General features: G+C 58.2%; 1 protein-coding gene across 1 annotated transcript in view; it reads right to left on the reverse strand.

Moving 5' to 3' along the window:
- SPTBN5 (spectrin beta, non-erythrocytic 5) overlaps positions 1 to 21259 on the reverse strand; it is a 47149-nt gene that overhangs the window by 989 nt on the left and 24901 nt on the right. Inside the window, exons 29-67 of the mRNA XM_088796946.1 lie at positions 21142 to 21256; positions 20927 to 21037; positions 20530 to 20709; positions 19186 to 19389; positions 18892 to 19041; positions 18575 to 18679; positions 18013 to 18180; positions 17374 to 17517; positions 17026 to 17217; positions 16697 to 16792; positions 15077 to 15192; positions 14870 to 14984; positions 14025 to 14138; positions 13692 to 13813; positions 13287 to 13449; positions 12872 to 13060; positions 12461 to 12538; positions 11620 to 11792; positions 9661 to 9751; positions 9369 to 9515; positions 8615 to 8752; positions 8278 to 8534; positions 7914 to 8100; positions 7457 to 7669; positions 6799 to 6995; positions 6478 to 6682; positions 6035 to 6229; positions 4966 to 5121; positions 4495 to 4712; positions 4145 to 4334; positions 3762 to 3938; positions 3505 to 3609; positions 2955 to 3182; positions 2441 to 2773; positions 2247 to 2338; positions 2037 to 2122; positions 1180 to 1230; positions 772 to 865; positions 403 to 554 (exon numbers count right to left, since the gene is read on the reverse strand). Coding sequence (XP_088653072.1) covers positions 403 to 554; positions 772 to 865; positions 1180 to 1230; positions 2037 to 2122; positions 2247 to 2338; positions 2441 to 2773; positions 2955 to 3182; positions 3505 to 3609; positions 3762 to 3938; positions 4145 to 4334; positions 4495 to 4712; positions 4966 to 5121; positions 6035 to 6229; positions 6478 to 6682; positions 6799 to 6995; positions 7457 to 7669; positions 7914 to 8100; positions 8278 to 8534; positions 8615 to 8752; positions 9369 to 9515; positions 9661 to 9751; positions 11620 to 11792; positions 12461 to 12538; positions 12872 to 13060; positions 13287 to 13449; positions 13692 to 13813; positions 14025 to 14138; positions 14870 to 14984; positions 15077 to 15192; positions 16697 to 16792; positions 17026 to 17217; positions 17374 to 17517; positions 18013 to 18180; positions 18575 to 18679; positions 18892 to 19041; positions 19186 to 19389; positions 20530 to 20709; positions 20927 to 21037; positions 21142 to 21256 — 6047 coding nt within the window. The remainder of the gene's footprint in view (positions 1 to 402; positions 555 to 771; positions 866 to 1179; positions 1231 to 2036; positions 2123 to 2246; positions 2339 to 2440; positions 2774 to 2954; positions 3183 to 3504; positions 3610 to 3761; positions 3939 to 4144; positions 4335 to 4494; positions 4713 to 4965; positions 5122 to 6034; positions 6230 to 6477; positions 6683 to 6798; positions 6996 to 7456; positions 7670 to 7913; positions 8101 to 8277; positions 8535 to 8614; positions 8753 to 9368; positions 9516 to 9660; positions 9752 to 11619; positions 11793 to 12460; positions 12539 to 12871; positions 13061 to 13286; positions 13450 to 13691; positions 13814 to 14024; positions 14139 to 14869; positions 14985 to 15076; positions 15193 to 16696; positions 16793 to 17025; positions 17218 to 17373; positions 17518 to 18012; positions 18181 to 18574; positions 18680 to 18891; positions 19042 to 19185; positions 19390 to 20529; positions 20710 to 20926; positions 21038 to 21141; positions 21257 to 21259) is intronic.

Here is a 21259-nt window from a genome sequence, read left to right on the forward strand (position 1 = left end):
GGATAACACGTCAGAGACGACCACTGTGGCTGCCACCGTTATGCTGTGAGAGCTCCTCAGGCACGAGGCTGTGTGTGTGTGCTGTCTGTGTGGGTTTGTCTCCTTGTGGGCCTCTGTATAAATAAACGTGTGTGTCTGGGTGACATCCTGACCTCTTAGGACAGTCAGGTCCCCCTTTTGCCTTGGAGCGGGACCAGGTCCTTGGACTGGGGAAAGCAGGAGAGGATGGAGGCAGAGAGCAGGGACATGAGCAGGGGTGCCGGAGAGGTCTGGCTGTCCCGCAAACAATGCTCTGTCTTGGAGAAGAGGAGGAGGAAACCAAGGAGGCAGGGACGTGTGGGTCCCAGGTGGACAGAGCCAGGCAAGCTTTCCAGTTGCAAAGGTCACGTGGGTGCCCCTCACCTCGGGCTGAGCCTGAGCAGGAAAGGTGGTGGGAGCCTGGTGCCGTTTCCTCTGCAGCACTAGCCATCGGTGGGAGCTCCAGGGGCTGTGGGTGGCCGTCAGTGCACACGTGTGTCCCCCTCAGCGAGGAGGGTAGGGGATGGCCATGGAATCTGTGGGGAAAGGGAGCCTCATGGCCCAGAGGCTCTACTGTCACTGCTGAGGGTGAGCAGGGGTTTACCCAGTGGGGTGGGTGCTAGGGCTTTGTTTCCGAGGGTGGCTGAGAGTCTCAAACAGTGTAGGTCTGAGTCCCGTGGGTTTAAGAGGGCAGCACCCATGCTGGTCATGGCGTCTCAGGACGCCTGCCCACACCTGACCCAGGTGCCTTACCTGAGTGCAGCAGTCGTGCTGGGCATCCCCTCAGCGGCATGCTCAGCTGTGAAGTCCAGACGTCTGGCTCTAAGCTCTGGGCTCAGATTGCGGGCTACAGAGCAAGAGAAGAACACCGGTCAGCCCTGGCCGACACGCTCGGCCAGCTACAGGCGGAGTCCCTGCACGCTCCCTCTTCCTGGCCATGGTCTGAATGTGTGTGTCGTTCCCCCCACCGCACCCGACCACAATTCCTATGTTGAAATCCTAACCTCAAGGTGACACTGTTAGGAGAAGGGGCCTTTGGGAAGTGGTTATGTCATGAGGGTAGAACCCTTTGGAAAGAGGCGCCAGAGAGCAACCATGCCCCTTCCACCCTGTGAGGACACAGCAAGAAGGTACCACCTGCAATGGGAAGAGGGCTCTCACCAGCTACCCAGTCTGCTGGCGCCTTGATCTTGGACTTCCCAGCCTCCAGAACTGTGAGAAATAAATGTCTGTTGGTTATAACCCACCCAGTCTGGGGTATTTTGGTTATAGCAACCCGAACAGACTAAGACGTTCCTGCTTCTGGAAGCTCCATAGGCACCAAGCCTTGACCACATGGACGGGCCAAGCACCCCGCCTCCTAGAAGGCTCAGCCTGGAGGACATTCTGAAGGAACTCAATATCCCTTTGGAATTCTGGGAGGTCCAGGGGAACAGAGGCTGGTGAGGAATGGAGCCAGGAAACCAGAGAGAATGGGAGGTGCAGGGAGGGCCTCCCAATAGAGCCCAGCAGCCTCAGGACAGGCCCTGAATATACACGGCCCATGTGGGGGTACCAGGGGGTGCTTTCTATGTGCCTTCCTGGTGGTAGAGCTGGGCTTGGCCCCTGTCTACCTGATACCCCTAGGGAGGTGCATTTAGGGTGTGTGAGGACCTGAGGATGGAGAAGGCCCCAGGATCAGACACAGCAGTGCCTGGGGAAGCCCACAGGGATCCTGGAGGGTGTAGGGGAGTCAGAGCGGCAGTCTCCAAAGGGGGTGGAACAGGACCCAGCGGCAGCCAGGGGATCAAGCCTGGCCCCACCTCTGCTACTAATTAGCTGTGTAATCTTTTGCAAGTTGCTTACCCTCTCTGGGCCTTAAATTCTTTGTGAAAAGACAGTAAGTCCCACTTACCTTGCAGGCTATACAAGTGCTAGATGTGAAACTTCCCAGGATGCATAGAACATCAGCAGCTTGAGGCGAGGCCCAGGGAGTCTGCCCCCCCCCCCCACCTCCCCAGGGTTCCCCTAGAGCCTACCTGCTTCGCTGCTCAGGGCTGGATGGCAGCTCTCCCTCTGCCCATCAGACGGTGCTGCAAACAGCATCTCTGCTCCGCTGCTCAGCCTGCCACCCAGACAGCCATGGGTCAAACTCTCCACCTTTCATGCAGGGACCCCTGCCTTCAGCCCCTGGGCTGCTCTGGGGAGGCCATGCCTGCTGAGCCAGCGTGTCCCCACTCAGTCCTTACCTTGAGGAGAAAGTGTGTTTTCTGTCACGGCAGTCCCTTGGCTTCTCACACTGGGCTCCCACAAGGTCCAGGCTGGATGTGAAAGCCATGTTCTGAGAAGAGATGACAGACAGGGGTCACCAGGGCCATCTCAGCTTTTCTCAGTGGGCCGTCTCTGTCCTCTGCCCCACACCCCTATTCCCACTGCCTGGTACCTCCGCTGCTGTCCTTTCATCCCAGAACAGGCTCAGGGAGCTGTCCCCTAAGGCCCCATAGCAGCCATCGCGGGGACTTGAGCGGGGCTGTGGAGAGAAGGCAGTGAGGCAGCCCCGGCTGCACCAGGCCCAGGGTGCCTGTGGGGCAGAGGGAGCCAGGGAGCCACCTGCTGGGAAACCACCTGCGTGGGGGCAAAAGCTATGAAGTGGCCCCAAGAAGAAACTGCCCTGGCGGGAGTCCACAGTGCCAGGGGACCAGGCCCCGATGGTCCTTCTGAGCCCCTTGAGTGCTTCTGTGGAGGGGAGTTGCCTCGTGAAAGAATCTCCTGGCACTCACCTGCCTCCCCCCAGACAGGAGCTGCTGCCTAAGCTCCAAAGACCCTTCACATCCTGAAAATGCACGATGGGCCCCCTGTGGAGGGGTCTAGGTACCCACTCTTCCCTGTGCTCAACGATGCTCATCTTTGCCCGATGCTCCCAGGCCTCAGCGCTGGGTGCAGGGCGCAGCCCTTACCCTGACGGCCCCACTGGGCTCCTGCTGCCCGGCTGCCTGCTGCAGGGAGACAGTGGTGGCCAAGGGTATGCGCTGCATGACAGGGACACCTGACTGCTGGTCCCTGGTCTCAGCCAGCCGTGCTCCAAGCCACCAGCTTCCAAGGGGCCTGTGCTGGAGGGAGGTCAGCCCACTGCCAACTCTTCCAGGTTTTAGCCCCTTCACCTGCTGCAGCAGCTTCTGTTCCATCTAGGGGAGGGGAACGAGGTGAGCCAGGTCAGGCCCTGGGGGGCTCCATGCCCAGTCTCTCCTCCCCACGCCCTTCCCACCAAGAGTGAGCCCATTTCCCTTCAGCTTCGGAGAATTCCTTCTCATCCCAGCTCACAGTGGCGCCTCAGCCTACCAGGATATGTGGCTGAGAACATACTGCAGCTGGCAAGGGAAAGAAGGGGTTTTCCTAAAGGGAAAGTGCCCTGGGGGAGACTCTGACTCTTGGGCTGAGACTGGGACTGTTCCCACCACCAGCACTGGGGCCCCATCTCCTGGGGTTCCCTCGCCCCGCCTGGCTCACCTCCCCCTTCCACTGCAGTTGGACAAACTTCTCCTCCTGGGCTGCCAGTAGCTTTTCAAAGTCCCTGTGTCTGCGCAGCAGCAATTCCACGTCAGATACCGAGTGCTGGGGAGAAAAAAGGCAGCAGGAGGCCCAGCTGCTGGGGATGCTGACGGCCTGCCCCTCACAGTCCGCAACCCGGCCTGGGGGCAGTGAGAGAAGGAGCAGCGGGAGCTGACCATGGCCACAGCTGCTAAGAGGGCAGGGCCTTGGCTCACCCCGCAGTTGGGGTCCAGCAGGAGGCTCTCCCGGGAAGCCAGCCAGGCCTCTGCCTGGTCCAGCCCCTGCCGCAGCACGTGCAGGCCCCAGCTCTCCTTGCAGCGTTCCCAGCGCAGGGCCCAGGCTTCCTCCAGCACCTGCAGCCGCCCTTGCAGCTCCTGCAAACACTGTGTCACCTGGTGGGGAGTGGGTACTGTGGGTGAGATCCTGGGAGTGCCCAGAAGTGTTGAGGGAAGGCTGAGGCCTGGACCCTCCTCTTCTCTGTCCCCTTCTCTCTGCCCCTAGCCCTAGCCTTCCTCTCCCACTGGTTTCAGTCCTGCTAGGGTTCCTGAGGCTTTGGGTAACTGGGCTCTGTGCCCAGCTCAACGCCAGGCACATGTACCTCCAGGGACATGAAGTTGCCATTGTCCACCAGCTGCTGCCCCTCCTGCTTTACATCCTGGGCTTGACGGCAGCGCTCCTTGATTTCTCGCCCTAGCTCCTCATGCTGCTCCAGGAGCCGCTCAGCCCCTGCCACGTCCCCAGCCAGCTCCTCTGAGGATGCCAGTGCCTGCTTCTCCTGAGCCCATGCTCTGTGGGGCAGGGAGAGGAAAATGCTGTTGGGGCCCCTAGGGCCGGCTGGGGAGGGGGGAAAGGCAGGGCATGAGCTGCACAGGAGGTGGAGCCCAGTTCCCCAAAGAGCTGGGGTGACCCCCACTCTGCAGGGCACAGCTGGGGTAGTTTGCCACCTACAGCAATTCTTGACAGCGTCCGAGGAAGGTGTGGCCCTGGGCAGCTTGCTCCAGCTGCCGGCCACGCTCTTGGGCCTTTGCATCCAGGGTGGCCCAGGCCTTCTGCACCTCCGCCAGCTGCTGAGCTAGGCTCTCCTGAGCCACAGGGTGTAGCTGGCCCAGTCGGCAGTGCTCTGTCCGCACCCGTGCCATCTCCTTCTCTATAGCTGCCAGCTCCCTCTGCCGCCAGAACACACGACCAGGCCTCACCCTCTGGCAGCCTGCTGCATGCTGCTCGTCTGGGGAGCCCCGGCCTCTCTGAGGAGTCCTGCTCTGCTTCCCAGACTCTCCCAGGCCCCCCTCCGCTCTGTTCCACAACCTGGACAAGCAGTCACTGGGCTGGAAGGGTCCCTGCCTCTCACCTCTGGGGTCCCCTTACCACTGCCTTCAGGGAGGGGTTTAGACAGGAAGCCCACAGGGCGCAGGCCCTCACCTCCAGGCACCTGTGCTGTTGCTGCAGGGTCTGCACAGATGACAGGCTATGGTCACAGGTATCTCTCTCCATCAGGGTGGCCTTCTCCTGTATCCAACCCCGGAGCTCAGCAACCATCTGCTCAAAGCCACGGACCTCACAGGCTGCGGCCAGGTTCTGGGAGAGGAAGGAGGGCCTGCTCTGGGCTGAGCTCGTTTGCAGGGTCCTTTCTCCCCGGGGACATGGCCCCCGGGACCACCTCCTTATAAACAAGAAGGACTATGGGGCTTGGTGACTTGTTCATGACCACCAGGCACAGAAAATGTCCTAGATGTGGCAGCTGCTCAATAAACGTGAGGTGTTACTGAGATGGTCGGGCCTCAGGGGCATTCTGTGAGGAGAGGGTCTTCAGGGCATGAGAAAGACAGACATGGAGGCTCTGAACCGAATGAGGACAGGCCCCTGTGAAGGAGGAGGCTGGTTTTCAGGGGGAGGTCTGGCCAAGAGGAGAGGGTCAGCTCAGGAAGGCTGCTCCAGCCTGGACCCTCGGAGGTGGCATTTCCCAGCTGTGGGATCTGTCGGGCTTGAGGAGCTGGGCTGCTTTTAGAGAAACCACCAGCTATGGCTGAGAGCTAAGGAAACACCGAAGCTACATACACATCCCCTGAGAGCACCTGGGTGAGAAGAGTAAATGAGCCGAGTGAAGGAGCCTGGCGCTGCCAACGCGATTGTGCCCAGTTCAGGGAGTGCGGTTAAGGAGAAGAGATCAACAAGGCATGTGTCTTAATAAAACTGAAGACTGTGTTGACGGGGGCTTGGTAGGGGTCAGAAGCTGGCCAGACATGCTGTCTGTTTCTCCTCGGAGGTGTAGGTGTGAACTGCACTAGGGAGGAATCAGAGAGGTGGAGAGGGCGGGCGGTGGAAGGCTGAGACTCCCTCTGCTTGACGCTGGGAGTTAGAGGCAGCTACCTCCCTTCTCTCTCTCTCTCTCTCTCTCTCTCTCTCTCTGCTACAGGGTCTGCTTGTCTCTGGCCCACACAAAGTCACCGATGCCCTCATCCCTTGGCCAATCTTCCCGTGTGGCACCTACCTGAGTGCGAACTTTGATTGCCCTGTCCAGCCTCTCCCAAGTGGCCTCTATGCGACTCCTCTGGGCTTGAATCTGAGGATAGCACTGGGGTGCAGCCCGTTCCAGGGTGCCTGCCAGCTCCCTCAGAGCCTGCACCTTGGCCTGCCCCAGGCTCTGGACTTCCTCTCTGAAAGCATCAAACTTTTCTTCCAGCACCTGCAAGGGTGTAGGGCTGGGAGGATCACTCTGGAAGTGGGATCCAGTCACTCTCAAAGCTCACGAAGGGCTTGGCAATATCTGACAGTCCCGACATTCCTCAGTCTGGGCTTTAGAATTGCAGGGTCCTCCCAGAACCCAGAGATCCTCACTCCCTTTCTGCTTACCCCCTTGCCTCCCCAGACGCACACTTTGTCCTTGCTCAACCTCAGGCCAGTCTCCCCTAGGTTCGTTCAGGAGGGACTCACCTTGATAGCCTCCAGGTCCTGTCCGTAGTCCTGAGACTCGGCAGTGGCCACCTTGCTGGTCAGCCAGGCATGGAGGAGCCGGGCCTCCTGCTCCAGTTGGTGGAGCTGCAGCTGCTTCCGCAGGCCTTGCCCTCTGGCCTCTGCTCTCTGCAGCAGCCCTGAATGCTCCTCCCTCACTGCCCGGGCCCGGGCCAGCACCTTGGGGCTGTGGCAGGAAGGACAACCAGACTGGAGACCTCCCTCTCCAGGAGGGACCAGCCTCATGTACCTCTGTAGTGAGTGCCCCTCCCTGCTCCCTAGGTGGGCCTGGCTCCAACCCACCTTTCTGGGTTCTGCTCCCTCTCGAGGAGGGCTGCCGTCTGCTGGAGGCCCTCGATGCGTGTGCTGAACCCCTCCAGGTCTCTCCTGGTGGCCTCCAGACGCCGCAGAAAGGCCTGCGTGGCCTCAGCACTCGGGCCCATGTCCTCAGTGTCCAGGACACAGCCACGTTCGGCCAGCCAGGATTCTGCCTCCAGGAGCTGGGGTGACACAGAGGGCAGATTTCTCGGGGTGATGCCTCCCAGTGCGCCCCGCTTAGGGTTCATGCCTCAGGACTGAGAGCAGTGGTTCTCAACCTGGCTACACTTGGGAATCACCTGAGAGCTTTAAAAATGCCCTATGCCTGACTCTTGCCCTGGAAGATTCTGATTTGGCCTAGAATGGAGCCTAAATACCAGCATTTCTTAAAGGTTTCAGGTGATTCTGACATAAAGCATTCATTGAGAACCACTGGTTTCGAAGAAATGGCAAAACCAAACCAAATCCAGGGGTCTGTTTTCTGGGAAACAGGCAGAAGACCTTGAGGGCAAGAGGCCACCCGGTGGAGGTGACAGAGGACGCACAGAGCCGGGAGCCCCGCGTGGGGGTCACCCTCTGGGCCTGGGTACAGTCTGGTGTCCTCGTGCCCACCCCAGCCCCCTGAGCTCCACAGCCCCCTGACCTCCAGCAGGAACTGCTGGGCCTCCTGAGCCTGCTGCAGCCGCCGCCGCCTCTGCACAGCCTCTGCCCGCAGGCAGCCCATGGCGCTCTCCAGCGGCTGCACCCGGGCAGCCACGTCACAGGCAGCAACGTGCCCAGCCTGCACCAGCCTGTGCCCTGTGCTCACCACCGCCCGGGTCAGAGCCTCGTGGCTGCTCAGCTCACTCTCCAGGTTCTGTGGAGTGGGGGGAAGATAGGACTGAGGATGCTACTGTGGGGGACCCCAGAGTTGTGCCTCAAGCCTCGTGGGATCCCACAGACGTGCCCCCAGAAAGTTCCCTGTCCTTGTGACCAACAAAGACTCCTGGGTGTCCCCAAAGCCCGCCGGAGGCTGAGCTCCCAGGAGGCTGAGCTCCCAGGAGGCCTCAGCGTCATTTCCTTGGGTGATAGAGGCTCCTCCTCCCCAGGTGGGCCCCCACCTGGTGCTTCTCCTGCAGGCGCCGCACCTCGCTCAGGCTCTGGCCGCACTCCTGCGCGGCCGCCAGGGGCAGTTTCTCCTGCACCCAAGCCATCTCCTCATCAGTGGCCCTGAAGAACTGCAAGAGGCAGCTGCGGGCTTCCAGGGCTGCCCTGCGCTCCTGCAGGCGCTCCCGCTGGCTCTCCAACCTGCAGCAGTGGAGGGTGGGACCAGGGCAGGTAGGGGCTGTGGTCATCAGTACTAGGACCAGAGGGTGACACATTGTTCACTGTGTGCCCCTCACTGAGGGCAGGGGGAGGCCCTGAGGAGATGAGCTGGGAGGCAGGAAGGAGGAGGGCAAGGAGGGTACGTATGGGCAGATCTACCTTCGAAGCAGTCGTTGGGCCTGCTCTTCCATGTCTTGGGTGAGGCAGTAGCCTTCCCGGGTAAGGACCTGGGCCTGGCCCAGCAGGGCCTGTGCCTGCCTGGCCTGCCTGTCCATTGCTGCCTCCAGCTCTCCCTGAGCCCCTAGCAGCTCCTCCAGCCCAAGCTGGTCCTGGTCCCCAGTGGGAGTTCTCAGCTCGACATCCATAGCCTCCAGCTGGCTCTCCAGTTCCTCCACATTCCTCCGCAGACGCAGGGCCTGGAGCAGAACAAAGGTGGGCATGAGGGGGAGAGGCCTGGAGCGTCATCCAGCCTGCTCCGTAGCCCGCACAGCCTTACCTCGTAGGCCTCCTGTAGCCTGGCTGCCTTCCTCTGGCAGTTGGCCTGGAGCTCGTCCCAGAGTTGTCCCAGTTCCTGCAACCACTCCTGGATGGTCTCTGAGGCTGGGTGGCCTCCCTGCAGTAGCCTCTGCCCCTCCTACAGCCACAACATGGACGGCTGGTGCCAAAGCACTTGTATGGGCTCCAACCACCAGCCCCATCCATAGCTGTAGTCTCTGTGTTCTGGCTGTGTGATCTTGGGCAAATTCCTTAACCTCTCTGAACTCATTAGCCTTATCTATTTAATTGAAATAATAATGGTTATTTTGTTTAAATAAGAAAAACATTTAAAATACTTGGCAGGGCACTTTATGTCAAAGGGAGCCAGCCTGGGGTCAGGGCCTGCGCTTTGTAGGTGAGAGAGGGTAAATTTAAAAGGTGCTACCCTTTTGACTTCTTTACCCACAGGACTGTTGTCTATACCCCGATGGTATCCCTTAATATCTTTTCAAGATAGTTTTAAAAACCACCACGTCAAAGCACTATCTTTAAAGTTGTTGCAAAGGGGCCATTATGGGAGAGGGGACCCAGGGAAGCTCCCGTTTCTCACTACTCTCTGGTGCTTAGCGTGGTGCCTCACCCAGAAAGCGCTCGGTGAACGTGGGCTGTCCATTACTATGTTTCAGAGCTGCTGCCAGCCTTCTGTGGGGTTGCCCATGCCCTGGCCTGCCAGACGTTCCTGTGGTTCCCCAGCCATACCCCCAGGCCCTCACCATCTGCAGCCTTTGTTGTTGGTGCACACTTGCGTCCAGCTCAGCCTGGAGATTCTGCTGCTTCCGCAGCTGTGCCTGCAGCATGGCTGGGTCCCGCCAGCCCTCATCCAGGGCCACCAGGTTCTTCTCCCTGAGCCACATGGCCACCTGGGCATATAGGGAGAACCGGGCTCTGCTGCCTAGGGCTCCCCCTTCCCCCCTAATCTCTGGACTGCCCCAAGGAAGGATGGCCCCTTTCTGGGGCAACTCCGTCTACCCACCACAACCACTCCCCACTCCAACCAGGGGGAACCTCATGAGAATCCTGCAGGAAAGTCTGCAGCTGCTGGAGCTCCTCCAGCTGGAGACGACGGGTCCAGGCTCGCTCCAGGAGTGCCTCTTTCCTGCCAGAAGGAGGGTCTCATGGGCCCACAGGTCCACCTACCAGGACCTGGAGCTGCTACAGGGATGCACCTGTATGCGTGGGTGCCCTTCCAGCCTAGGAAGCATTTCTGGGGTATCAGTATACCCTGATTCAGAGGTTTCCTTTGAAATAGAGACACATTCTACTTCCCCTCTTTATTAGTATCTGTTATGGGCTGGATTGTGTTGTTCCCCGCCCCCACCTCACCCCAGATTCTTATGTTGAAGTTCTAATCCCCAGCACCTCAGAATGTGACTGTATTTGGAAACAGGGTCTTTAAAGAGATAATTAGGTTAAAACGAAGTCATTAGGGTGGGCCCTGTTATGATATGACTGGTGTCCTTATAAGAAGAGATTAGGACAGAGACACAGTGAGGACAGAGGGACACGATAGCCATCTTTAAGCCAGCGACAGGGGCCTCAGGGGAAACTAACCCCACGAACACTTTGATGGAAGATTTACAGCCTCCAGAACTGTGAGAACTGTCTGTTGTTTAAACCACCAAGTCTGTGGTATTCTTTTATTGCAGCTGGTGCAAACTAGTACAGTGTCGTAACCACTTTTTTCATCATGCACTGCTATTAGTAAGAATTTTTTGAGCAGGCACCACTCAAATATATATGTATTTGTAAATGTGTATGCCTGTGTCTATGTACTGATTTATATATGTGTGTACCTCTGTACCAATAGACTAAGTTGCCATATGCATAAAAAGAAAAGTTAGAAACGAGATCTATAAAATAAATAGGAAAATAAGTTCTAATACAACCCCCTACCTTACCCACCCCAGGGTCCGTGAACACGACTGGTCAGCAGAGTACCCACCCTGGTGTGCGTTAACCTTTGTCTCCCCCTCCTGGGGCTGCCAAAGAGCATGGGGGCAGGGGAGATACAGAGAGGCTTGATTGAACAGAAACACCTCCCAGAGGATGTCAGAAGCCCAGGAGGGGGAGGGGGTCACGGTGCCATTGTCCTGGGGGTCATCCAGGCCTGCCGGGAAACACCTAAGGTGACTGGGGGGGAGACCCACAAACCGACATTTGCCATCTGTCAATCAAAGACCCCTGGGGTTCCCATGTAGGGGTCCACCTGCAAGGAGGAGGCAAGGAGGGCTCACTCTGCCCCTGCCAGGGCAGCAGCACGAGGAGCCACAGGGATCCTGGGGGGCTCTCTCAGAAGGACGGAGACCCCCTCCAGTCTGGGATCCAGTGTTTGGTCAAATCTGCCCTCATCTAAAAGTCTGAGAAGCTGAATGAGGCAACTGAACCAGATAGGATTTTATGAGGAAAAAAGGCGGAACCTGATATCTTGTAAGCTGTGCCGGCTTCAGTTAAATGAGCATAAAAAAAATCTGTCAACCTGCCTGTGTGCCAGGCACCGTTATAACACCTTAAGGCTACCTGTTTAGTCCTCACACAAGACTAAGAGGCAGGTATTGTTATCCCCTCATTGTAGACGCAAGACTCCATGAGGAATCTGCCCCTAGTGCCCCCATGAATGGGCAGCAAAGAACTCAGGACTGTCCGGCTCTGGAGGCCCGATACTAACCGCTGCGCTCTGGTATCACCATTGCATTAGGCTTTTCCCTCTTAGTTTCCCAGCACACCTTTCTTTGTAAAACTCCTCGTATCTCAGCTGGATAACCATGTGCTGCCTGGTGTCCATAATGGAGCAACTCACTGCAGGTCTGACATATTGCAGGGCCGGGGCCCTGGCATCTGATGGCAGCCCGTGGAAAAAGCTAGTGAGCCTGGGTCAAGAGGCAGAAGGGCAGGAAGGGAAGAGCCAGATGCCTCATGCCCGCACCAGCCCACCCACCGCTCCCCTCAGCCCAGAGCCAGAGGTACCTCAGGAGCACGGCCTGGCACCGGCCCAGGGCACTCTGGGCCTGGGGGTGTCCCCCCCGCTGCAGGCGGTGGGCTGTGGCCTCCAGTGCGCTCAGCTTTTCCGCCTGTGCCTCCAGGCCCCGCTCCAGCTCCTTGTGCTTCCACAGGAGGGTCTGCATGTTGGCCAACGGGTCCTGGTGGGAGCAGGGAAGCTGATATTGTCCATGGGGCTGCCCCCTCCCCATCCCAAGCTATCTGCTTTCCCACCTAGAGCCATCTTAGCAAACACTCACCCTCATGGTGAGTGCTCTGCGCAAACACACCCCTCTAACCCTTCAAGGCTGTGTCTGGCTTTAGGGCTGTGAGTCTCAGCCAGGGACGGTGTTGGGGGTAAGGCTTAAGTGTGAGAATTTCCAGGGCAGGAAGAGCTTTTCACGTAACAGGAACTGCCCGCCGCCCGCACTCCCAGCAATGCTACCTCAGCACAGGACAGGCTACTCCTACTATTCTCTGAGGTCTCTCATGAGCCAGGCTCACCTGCCACAGGGCTTGGGGCAGTGGTGGGAAAAGAAAACCTCTGGGTGTAAGGAAGTGAGGAGGGCAGAGGTGAGAAGGGTGGGGGGAAGAAGGCAAGAATGGGTCAAGGGTCATACACCCACCCACTAAGCTTCCACGGTATTCCCAGTGGGGCCTAGCCCCAGGTGCACCAGAGCTGCTCACGTCGACGGGTGAGTGACTGCTCCGTGACTGACATGGTTGAGACAGGGAGATGCCCCTGGCCGGGGGTGCTCAGGCAGCACTGGCTGGTTTGATCCCTAGTGTTGCTCTTGTAAACCCTCTCTCATTCCTGCCGGGTACCTACCCCCAGACCCTCACTGGCTGGGCAAGCTTCCTGGCTGCAGAGCCAACTTTCCATCTGCTCCACAGAGCTCAGAAACAACTGTTGGGAAGGAAAAAGGCAAGAGGAAGTGAGCAGAGGGTCCAGTCACTGCAGGTGGAGTGAACCAATTGGTGGCCCAGTGGGGAAACCAGGGACCTGGGACCTGGCTCAACAGGATGAGTCCATAGCAGGCAAGACTTGTGGGCGAGCTGGGTGGCGAGAGGTGAGTGGTGGGTGGTAAGAAGAGGCCCTGGTAAAATAAAAATTTAAAGAATAAAAAAAAAAAAAAAAAGAAGAGGCCCTGGTACAGTAGCCTCTCTGGCTTTGGCTTTGACCAGGGGTGGTGGTTTAGTGCAGGCCCCATTAGGTTGGGGCAGGGTGGAGGCTGCCTACCTGTAGCTCCAAGGCCTGCTGGAGCTGGAGCTGGTGTTCCTGCCAGGCCTCTTCCAGGCTGTTCAGCTCCTGGTCCAAACCAGCCAGGGCCTGGCTGATGTCGGGGGTGGACGGGTGTCCTGCTGCAAGCAGTCGCTGCCCCGTGCTCCGGGCCAGGCTGATGCTGTCTGCTCGGGAGTCCAGCTCGGCCTGTAACAGGACTGAGCTTAGATCACAGAGCCTGAGGCCCTCAGCACTGGAGAGGCCCGTTGGGAAGGAAGAGAGGTGGAGAGACAGCTGAGGGGTTGAGATGGAAGAGGAGAAAGGCAGAGTCAGGTGATGGAGAAAGACACACGTGAAAGATGGAGTCATAGTAAGCGAGAGGGCAAAGAAAAGGCGAGATCCTAGGAAAGGCCCGGGGGTCCCAGCCACTCACCTTGCGCTCCTGGTGCTCCTCCAACATGCGCTGGGCCTCTGCAGGGCTCCTGGGGGCACCTGGGGCGTCCATCTCAGCCCGTAGCCTCTGGGCCCAGACCAGCAATTCCTGCAGCAGCGCCTGCACTTTCTGAGCTTGGTGTGAGGCATCTAGCAACTCCTTCCTGCCCACAGGGGTCATCAGCTAGTCCCAGGGCCACCGAGGCCCTCTCCCCCTCTGCCCACCAGTGCCTTCTGTCCCTGAATCCCCTCAGCCAAAGAAGGGCCCAGGGGCTGGGATTAATGGAGTGACAGACAATACGTGCAGTTATTTGAAGGATGAAGAAAGACTCTTAGGGGAAAAATGGGGCCAAGTAAAAGTGTGGAGAGTGAAGGATGGGTCAGTGAGGGCAGTGAGGGATGATACCACTTCTGGGCCCCGCTCCGGAGCTGCCACCAGCTGTCCACCATCTTCTGCTGCTTGCAGCTCAGGCTGTGGGCTGCCCAGGGACTTCTATGGCAGAGGTGGGCCACCTTATGCTCTAGGGGCTAAGGGGAAGCAGGGTCAGGGGCTGGGGCCACGAGGCAGGTTTTACTCAGGAGCACCCCCAGCTGCAGTTCCCCAGCCTGTGGGAGTAACAGCTGAATGGACCTGGCTGGCTCTCAAGGTCCTGAAGCCTCCGTGTCCTCTGCCTGCCTGCACAGAGTCCCCCACAGGCGGTACCCTGGGCCTGGGCCCACTCCACACCCAGCGACACACCTCCACCTGGGCCTGGATGAGGCCCATTTCCTGCTCCAACTTCTTGTGTTTCTGCAGCAGCCTCTGCACGCTCTCCAGATCTTTCCCATAGTCGAGGGGCTGGACCAGGGCAGCCTGGGGAGGAATGGGGAGATATCGACTTGGCCTTTCTCTAGCTCCTCCCTCACAGCAGAGGGGTCACTGGCCACAGTGTTCCTGTGTGGAAAGCAAGGACCCAGTGTGAGTCTCTTCCCAGGGCCAGAGCAGAGAGCCAGCCCTGACAGAGGCCCTTTCCTTCTGCGAAGGAGGACATTTCCCAGAAGGCCTTGGGGTGGGGGTTTCCTCTGAGGTAGTGATCTCTATTTGTGAGGTGCTTCCACATACACTGTCTCATTCAACTCTCATGCCTTTGCGGGGAACTGAGCACGGACAGCCTAGCCTGGCTGAGGTGGGAGCCAGAGGAGTGAGAATGGTCCCCTGGGGCTTCTGACTATAACTTCTTCACTTGAGCCTGTGCCAGCGTTCAGCCCACGTTTCTCTGCAGCGGCTGACACAATCCTGGGACAAACCTCCTGTGGGCTCTGGGCTTGCTCAAGGACAATGGAGGAAACTAGGGTTGGAGGCCTCTGGCCTCTGGACCCATGGTGCTTCTGGGGGCGAAAGGGTCCAGGTGGGCTGGCCTCCAAGTCTGCAATGGGGCTTCTATGGCCTATAGTTGATCCCGAGAGCCCCTAGCAGGGCCCTGACAGACCCCTGGCAGGACACCCCTCCAAGTACCCACCCTGAGACGGGTGAGGAGCAGGACATGTGGGAGACTGGGTGGGAAACGCTCACCCCCACGCTGCGTTTGCTCTTTCAGCGCTTACCTTCTCCCCAATCTGCTCAGTGACGCCATCCAGCTCCAGGGACAACGTGCGTATCTCTAGGGCCCATTCAAGCTGCCGCTGGTAGCGGAGCAGATTGCCATGGAAACTGTGCCACCTGACAGAGAGGGTGTGAGACTGAGTCTGAGGTCACCCTTCAGCTCCCTCTCCCCCCGCCCCCCCCCCCCCGTTTCTGGCTCTGGGACTGGCCTGTTGTTCAGCTGGTGTCGCCGCTGGCAGATGGTCTTGACTTGCTCAGGGTCCCGGTTCTTGAGCTGCAGTGACAAGTCATTGATGCTCCTGATGTTGGCGTCATCCACCACGTCCTGTGGGGGTACAGGGTGCGGGCAGTGGCACCAGCTGCTCCACGCCCCTTCTTTGGACTACAGTCAGCACTTGGAGGTTCTGCTTGGGCCCCAGAGAGCATGAGGAGCAGCTTGTCTGGGGAGTGGAGGCAGCTGCTTCCTCTGCCATGGTCATCATATCCCATCCCATCCCAGTGCAGTGAGCAGGATACACTAGGAGCCTGCAACCCCAGAGTTGTCTCTAAGGCTAGAAAAAAACATGCTCCCTGGGTCAGGACCAGGCAGGAGTGGGAGGGTGGGTACACACCGATTAACAGGAAATTTTAAAGTTAAAATGCATCTTCTTGGGATAAGAAAAGCAAAGTGAGAAGTAGAATGAAATGGTGAGCTCAGGCCTTCTGGGGTTAAACGTCCCCACCCCAGGAATCCCTGGGCTGAGGCTGCCACTGCTTCCACACTGGGTGGGGCTTACAGGTACCTGGAGAGGGGTCCCTGACGGGTGGGTGGGATTGCAGTAATATCACCTTGTATTTGTAAGAACTTAAATTTCCAAAGCACTTCCCTAAGAAATCACAATCCCTATGAATTGTCTGAGGTGAGGAGGGCAGGGAAGGGGGTTTCTCTCCTTTTATAGCTGAAGCAGAGCTCAGAATCTAATTTGTAGCAGAGCCAGGACTCGAGCCCAGCTCCTGAGTCTAGCGCTCTTTCTACTACTGCATCTGGTACAGCGGCTGTGAAATTCCACCATTAGCAAAGAATATCTTAGCTGGGAGCTCTGCAGCCCTTTACAAAATCATATATATGATTTTACTCATATTTACGTCACAGGGATGAGGTTAGCACAATTGGTCTCTAACACCTAATTGTGAATACATCTGTCCAATTCCTTTCCTCTATACCACAAAAGAGAAATAGATGTTTGGGGGTGTGTGTGAGGGGAGGTGAGAAAGAGATGCTGAAAGGATGCTAAAGGAAGGTTATTAATTATTCACTACATTCAGGCACACATGCATTCTTTTTTTAAAAAATTTGAAATAATTATAGCTGCATGAGAAATCGCAAAAGTAGTATAGAGAAGTCCCATGTACCCATCCCCAGCTTCCCCAGATGGTAACACCTTACATACCTACAGTACAATACGAAAACAAGGAAATTGACATTGGTCTAACTATTAACAAGATGACAAATTTCATTCAGAGTTCATCTGTTTCTACACACGCTCATCTGTGCGCACTTGTGGGGTGAGGTTCAATGCTATTTAGTTTTATCACATGCACAGATTTATGTAAACACCACACACACGCATGCTCTCTTATTTACGAGGTAGCTATTATCCCCATTTTAAAGATGAAGAAACTAAGGCTTGCGAGATGAGGGAGCCTGCCTAAGCACGTGCAGGTAGCAAGCATGGAGCTGACACTTGAAGTCCCACCTGGCCCCAGAGCCCAGGCTGGGTCACCACTCTGAGCTGTAATTCCCAGTGAGGGATGCGTTGGCTGACCTCTCCTCAGCAGAGGCCCCTTACCCCAGCCCAGACTCCTCGGAACGCCCGGAGCTGTCTGCGGAGCTGCAGACAGTGCGCAAGGTCCTGGCCCAGGTCACCAATGTTCACCATCACCTCCTGTGGAGGCGGAGGATTGGGAGGGCGGCACTCTGAGCTCCAGTCCTGGTGCACCCAGCCCCCGGGCACCCAGCTGCTGGGGGAGTGTCAGGGTGCATGGCTGCCTTGGGCACCTTCTGCTGGGGCTCCCTTCTGTCAGGGAACTAGGAGGCTGCAGGGCTGGGGCTCCCTCCACCCCATCTGTCAGCAACAGAGCCCCACCCCCAGCTCTGCCCTGTCTGTCTGGGCCTCACCATGTCCTGGATCCAAGCCTCTGCAAGGTCTACTCTCTGCAGGAAGTCCAGGAAGTTCTGTGTGTCCTCCAGGTCCTGGCCCTGGAGGGCCACTGCCTGCCTCAGCTTCTCCCAGTGCTCCTGCAGCGCCCGCAGTCTCTGGGACACCTCTTCCGCCCCGGGGTGGCTCTGTGCCAGGACAGCCTCGCCCTCCTGGGGAGGGAGGGGACACCAGGGAAACTTGCCCGTCACCCTTCCTCCTGCTTTTCCACCATCACAGCCCTCACCCCCACTGCCTAAGACCTGTCCCCTTGGCCACCCTGGAATCCACTTTTGGGGCAGAGATGGGGCTGAGGGCCTGGTCATCACCTTGGTGACAGTGATAATAACATCTTCATGGGCCTGGACCTCAGCCTTGAAGGCCTGGTGCTTCTGCAGGTGCTTCAACTTATCTTTCCCAGGAGGCAGTGGCTCTTCCAACTGCTGGAGCCGTTCCTGGATCCAGTCCTCCACCTGGTGGGGGTGGGGCATGAATCCCATGATGCTGATACGACCTCAGTCCACAGAGATGTCCCGCCCACCCACCCTCAGCGGCGTCCAGGTAGCTGACTGCTGACCCCGAGGTCAGGGCTGGGCAGAGCCTGGTAAATGAGAACCAATGGATCTGTGACCCATGACCAGCTGGTCCCCAGCCACAGGAAGGGGCGGGGTGGGGTCCTTGGGTGGGACCCCATATCAGAGGTGAGGCTCCCCTGCTCCCGGGCCCTGGCCTGCCCTCTCCCTCCCCTGCCCTGCTTTGCCACACAGCCCTGTGAGAGCTCGGGAAGCAGTAGGGTCTCTGCATGCAGGGTCTTCTAACCCAATGTCTGGGCTTCAGCATGGCCTCTGGGAAAGCCATTTAACTCTCCAAACCTCAGTGTCCTCATTACAGGGTTGTGGTAAGAGCTGAATGAGCCCAAAGGTGAACGTCATCTGTTAACTGTAAAGTGTGGCCCAAACAGAAGGCACCTGGGTCACAGCCCGGGTGAAGCCAGCCCTCAGCAGGGAAGTGTGCAGGGTCTGTCTCCGCGTCTCCGCCAGTTCCTTCACTCGAGCCCGATGCGCCAGCACTGTGTGGAGCAGGTCCTGCACTGTGGGGCCCCGGAGTGTCGCTGCCTGTTCCCGCAGAGCTGCCTCCTGTGGGGCGGGGGCACAGCCTGCTCTTCTCCCATGCCGGTGAGTCCGGAGCAGGGCCGGCCCGCAGGGAAGCCTTTCCCTCAGGCCTGAGTGCTGAGGGCTGCCTTAGAGCTGGCTGACCCTCCCAGCAAACCAGAACCAGTGACCGCATGATACGGGGCCACACGGACTTGTCCCTGCAGTGTGGCCCACCCCAGCCAAAGCCTCTTCCCGAGCCACACGTCTAACTCAGTCAGCCTCCACCAGGTGCTCCTGGCCCCCAGGTGACCCCAACATGGCCTCTGGGTACACACCAAGCACCTCGTTTCCCCCATTTAGACTCTCCAAAGTTCCCAGACTCCCTCCCCTCTTCCCACCAACTCTGACAATGCCCAGCACTCCCCAAGCTCATTACCTTCTTATCCTGGGCAGTCAGCACCTTCTGAAAGGTCTCATGTTTCCAGATCAACTGTTCTACCTCTTCCACTGAGTTCCCCAGGGCACTGGTTTTCAGGGAGACCTGGATCAGCCCAAGGAAAAGAAACAGAGGCCATCGGGACTGTCTCCTTACTCCTGTTTGCAGATGGCCATGCTGAGGTGGTGTGCAGACGTCTGTGCTCCATGTCAGGAAAAAAGCCAGAGCCCCGGGAAGTAAGGAGGTGAGGCAGGGAGAGGGGAAACCGGGAGGAGAGGGCGCACAGGGAAGTGTGTTACTGGGGTGAGGGCACCTGCCTCCTGGGCTGTGAGGATCTCCTCTAGGCGGCCACACTGTCTGAGGAAGAGCTGCTCCTGGTACATGGACTGTAGCCTCTCTTGCTTCCGCTGCCAGGCCTGGAACACCTGCTCCCGCTGGTCCTGCAGGGCTTGCAGCCTTTCCTGGACCTGGGGACAGGCATGTGGGAGCCTGCACTGAGGGGAGCCGCATGGATGAGAGGGAAGCAGACCCTGAGTGAAGCGTCTGAGGCGAGGCCAGCACACAGTGGGGCCGGGTGGGCTACAGGGTGGGCACCAGCACAAGGGGCCCACCTCCTTGACGGGTGTCCCTGCAGCCAGAAGTGCCTGCTGGCCCAGCTGGGCGGCCCGCTGGTGTAGCTCCTCCTGGATCTCCAGCTCTGCCCGAAGCTGTTGGTGGGCACTGAACTTTATCGGGCCACTGCTTGCCTCCTGGGAGCTCTCCTCTACCTGTAGCTCCTGCCACACGCGGGCCGCCCAGGACATGTAGTCCTGCACCTGGGTTCCAGGGAGATGGAGGGAGAGAGCTGGGTGAGAGCTGGGCTGGGCCGCAGAGAATCGGGCACCGAGGCACAACTACAGCCCGCCTGGATCTACTCACACATGAAAGCAGCCCAAGCTGTCCTGGGTGACAGACTCAGGTGAGGCTTCAGGGGGCCTTTGTCACCTGGTTCCTCCATCGTCATCCAACCCAATCCTCCCAGGTCCACTAACTTCCCCATGTACCATCCTAGCCTCCTCGTTGCCTGCAGGCTCATCTCCACCCCCTGATTTTGCTGCCCCTCCTGCTTTAGAAGCTCCTCCTCCTCCCTTCTGTCTCTTCCGAGCTCCCCCATTCTTCAAGGGCCAAGGCCTTTTTGGCCTCATGAAGCCTTCCCTGCTACCTTGACATCTCTCTGCTTGCCTTGTCTTCCGGACATCCAATTTCATGCAAACTATCTTCTGTTGATTTGTGGAGAAACACAGTGTGAGAGCTGGAGGGGCCTGGATCTTTGTCCAAACATCTCATTGCACATATGAAGAAGGGTAAATGGCACCGTGTGTGTAAGTTTTGTAAACTCTAGGCACTCACAAATGGACTAAAAAACTAGGGGTAGAGCCTTCTCCAGCCCACATGGCTTGAAAGAGGAAGAGTTGGGTCCCTGAACTTAAACCATTTTTGCAGCATCATAGTTTGGGCTTTCTGGTCTACGAGGCACCAGGATGTGGGGACGCCTGGGATGTCCCCTGCCAGGGCCACTGTCCCAACCTGATGCTCTTGGGTATTAGGCTCATCTCCTCAGCTAGACAGGCTCCATGAGGGCAGGTTTCCCTCTGACATAGCTCCAGTTAGGGGTTTTCTTGGCCATTTTTACTGGCTGGGACCCCTGTCTCTTGATGGCCTTGTTACTCACCTGGGCTTGTGTTGACTCAAACCTATGGAGTCAGTGCTACTACACATCATGTGCTCAGCTCTCTGACCAGACAGACGGACATTCAAATCTCTTCCACTTCATGTTCCACACTTTTTATCTCTCAGGAGCTGTAGGGCCTCATAAGTGCATGTGCAATGCGTGCATGGTACAGTGTAAACACACACACACACACACACACACACACACACACACACACGTGCTGCCCAAGGGGAAGGGGCCTCACCGCTGTGTGGAAGCGAGCCAGGAGGCATGCCTGCTCCAGCTGGGCCCTGCGCTGCGCCATGCGTAGCTTGAGGGCCTCCCAGGCCTGCACCAGAGCCTGCTGCCTCTGCTGCACTGCATGGGCGCGAGGCCCGGGAGCCAGCTTCTGCACGGTGTCTCCAGGCTCCAGCAGTTCCTGCAGCTGGGGCAGGGTAGGGCATAGGGCGGGAGGGTGATGTCCTCCGAGAAGCTGAAGGGCCTGTCCATCCCACAGATCCCTCACTGGGCCATGCTCTGCCATGTACAATGGGCCCAACGAGAGGCCCCGAGGGAGAGTAGAAAATCTAGAGAAATACCTAGGCAGGCCTGAGGGGGCGGGCAAAGGCCTGTGTGGGAGTGGCAGCCAGACCTGGGCTCACCTCACGCTCAGCGCACACAAGTTCGTGCTCCAGCCCCTCGTGTCTCCTCAGTTGGGCCTCCAGCCCACGTAGGTCCGGGGCCAACTCACTGGGGAGGCTTGTGGCTTTCTCCTGAGCAGAGGAGACGACCAAGGGGATCAGGAATGGAGGGTGGAGTGCTCACCTGGGGTGGATCCACTTCCAGAAAGAAGCCCCTTCCTCCCTTGGGCTCACACCTGGACCTGGGTGAGGACTTCCGACAGATCTCTGTGAACTCGGAGGGTGATCGCAGTCTCTCGGAGCAGCTGGCCTCGGGCCTGGGTCAGCTCACACAGCTCCAACCAGGCGGCCCTG

The sequence above is a fragment of the Rhinolophus sinicus genome, chromosome 3 (assembly GCF_057876585.1).
Source record: "Rhinolophus sinicus isolate RSI-liver-muscle chromosome 3, RSI-T2T, whole genome shotgun sequence".
NCBI lineage: Eukaryota > Metazoa > Chordata > Mammalia > Chiroptera > Rhinolophidae > Rhinolophus > Rhinolophus sinicus.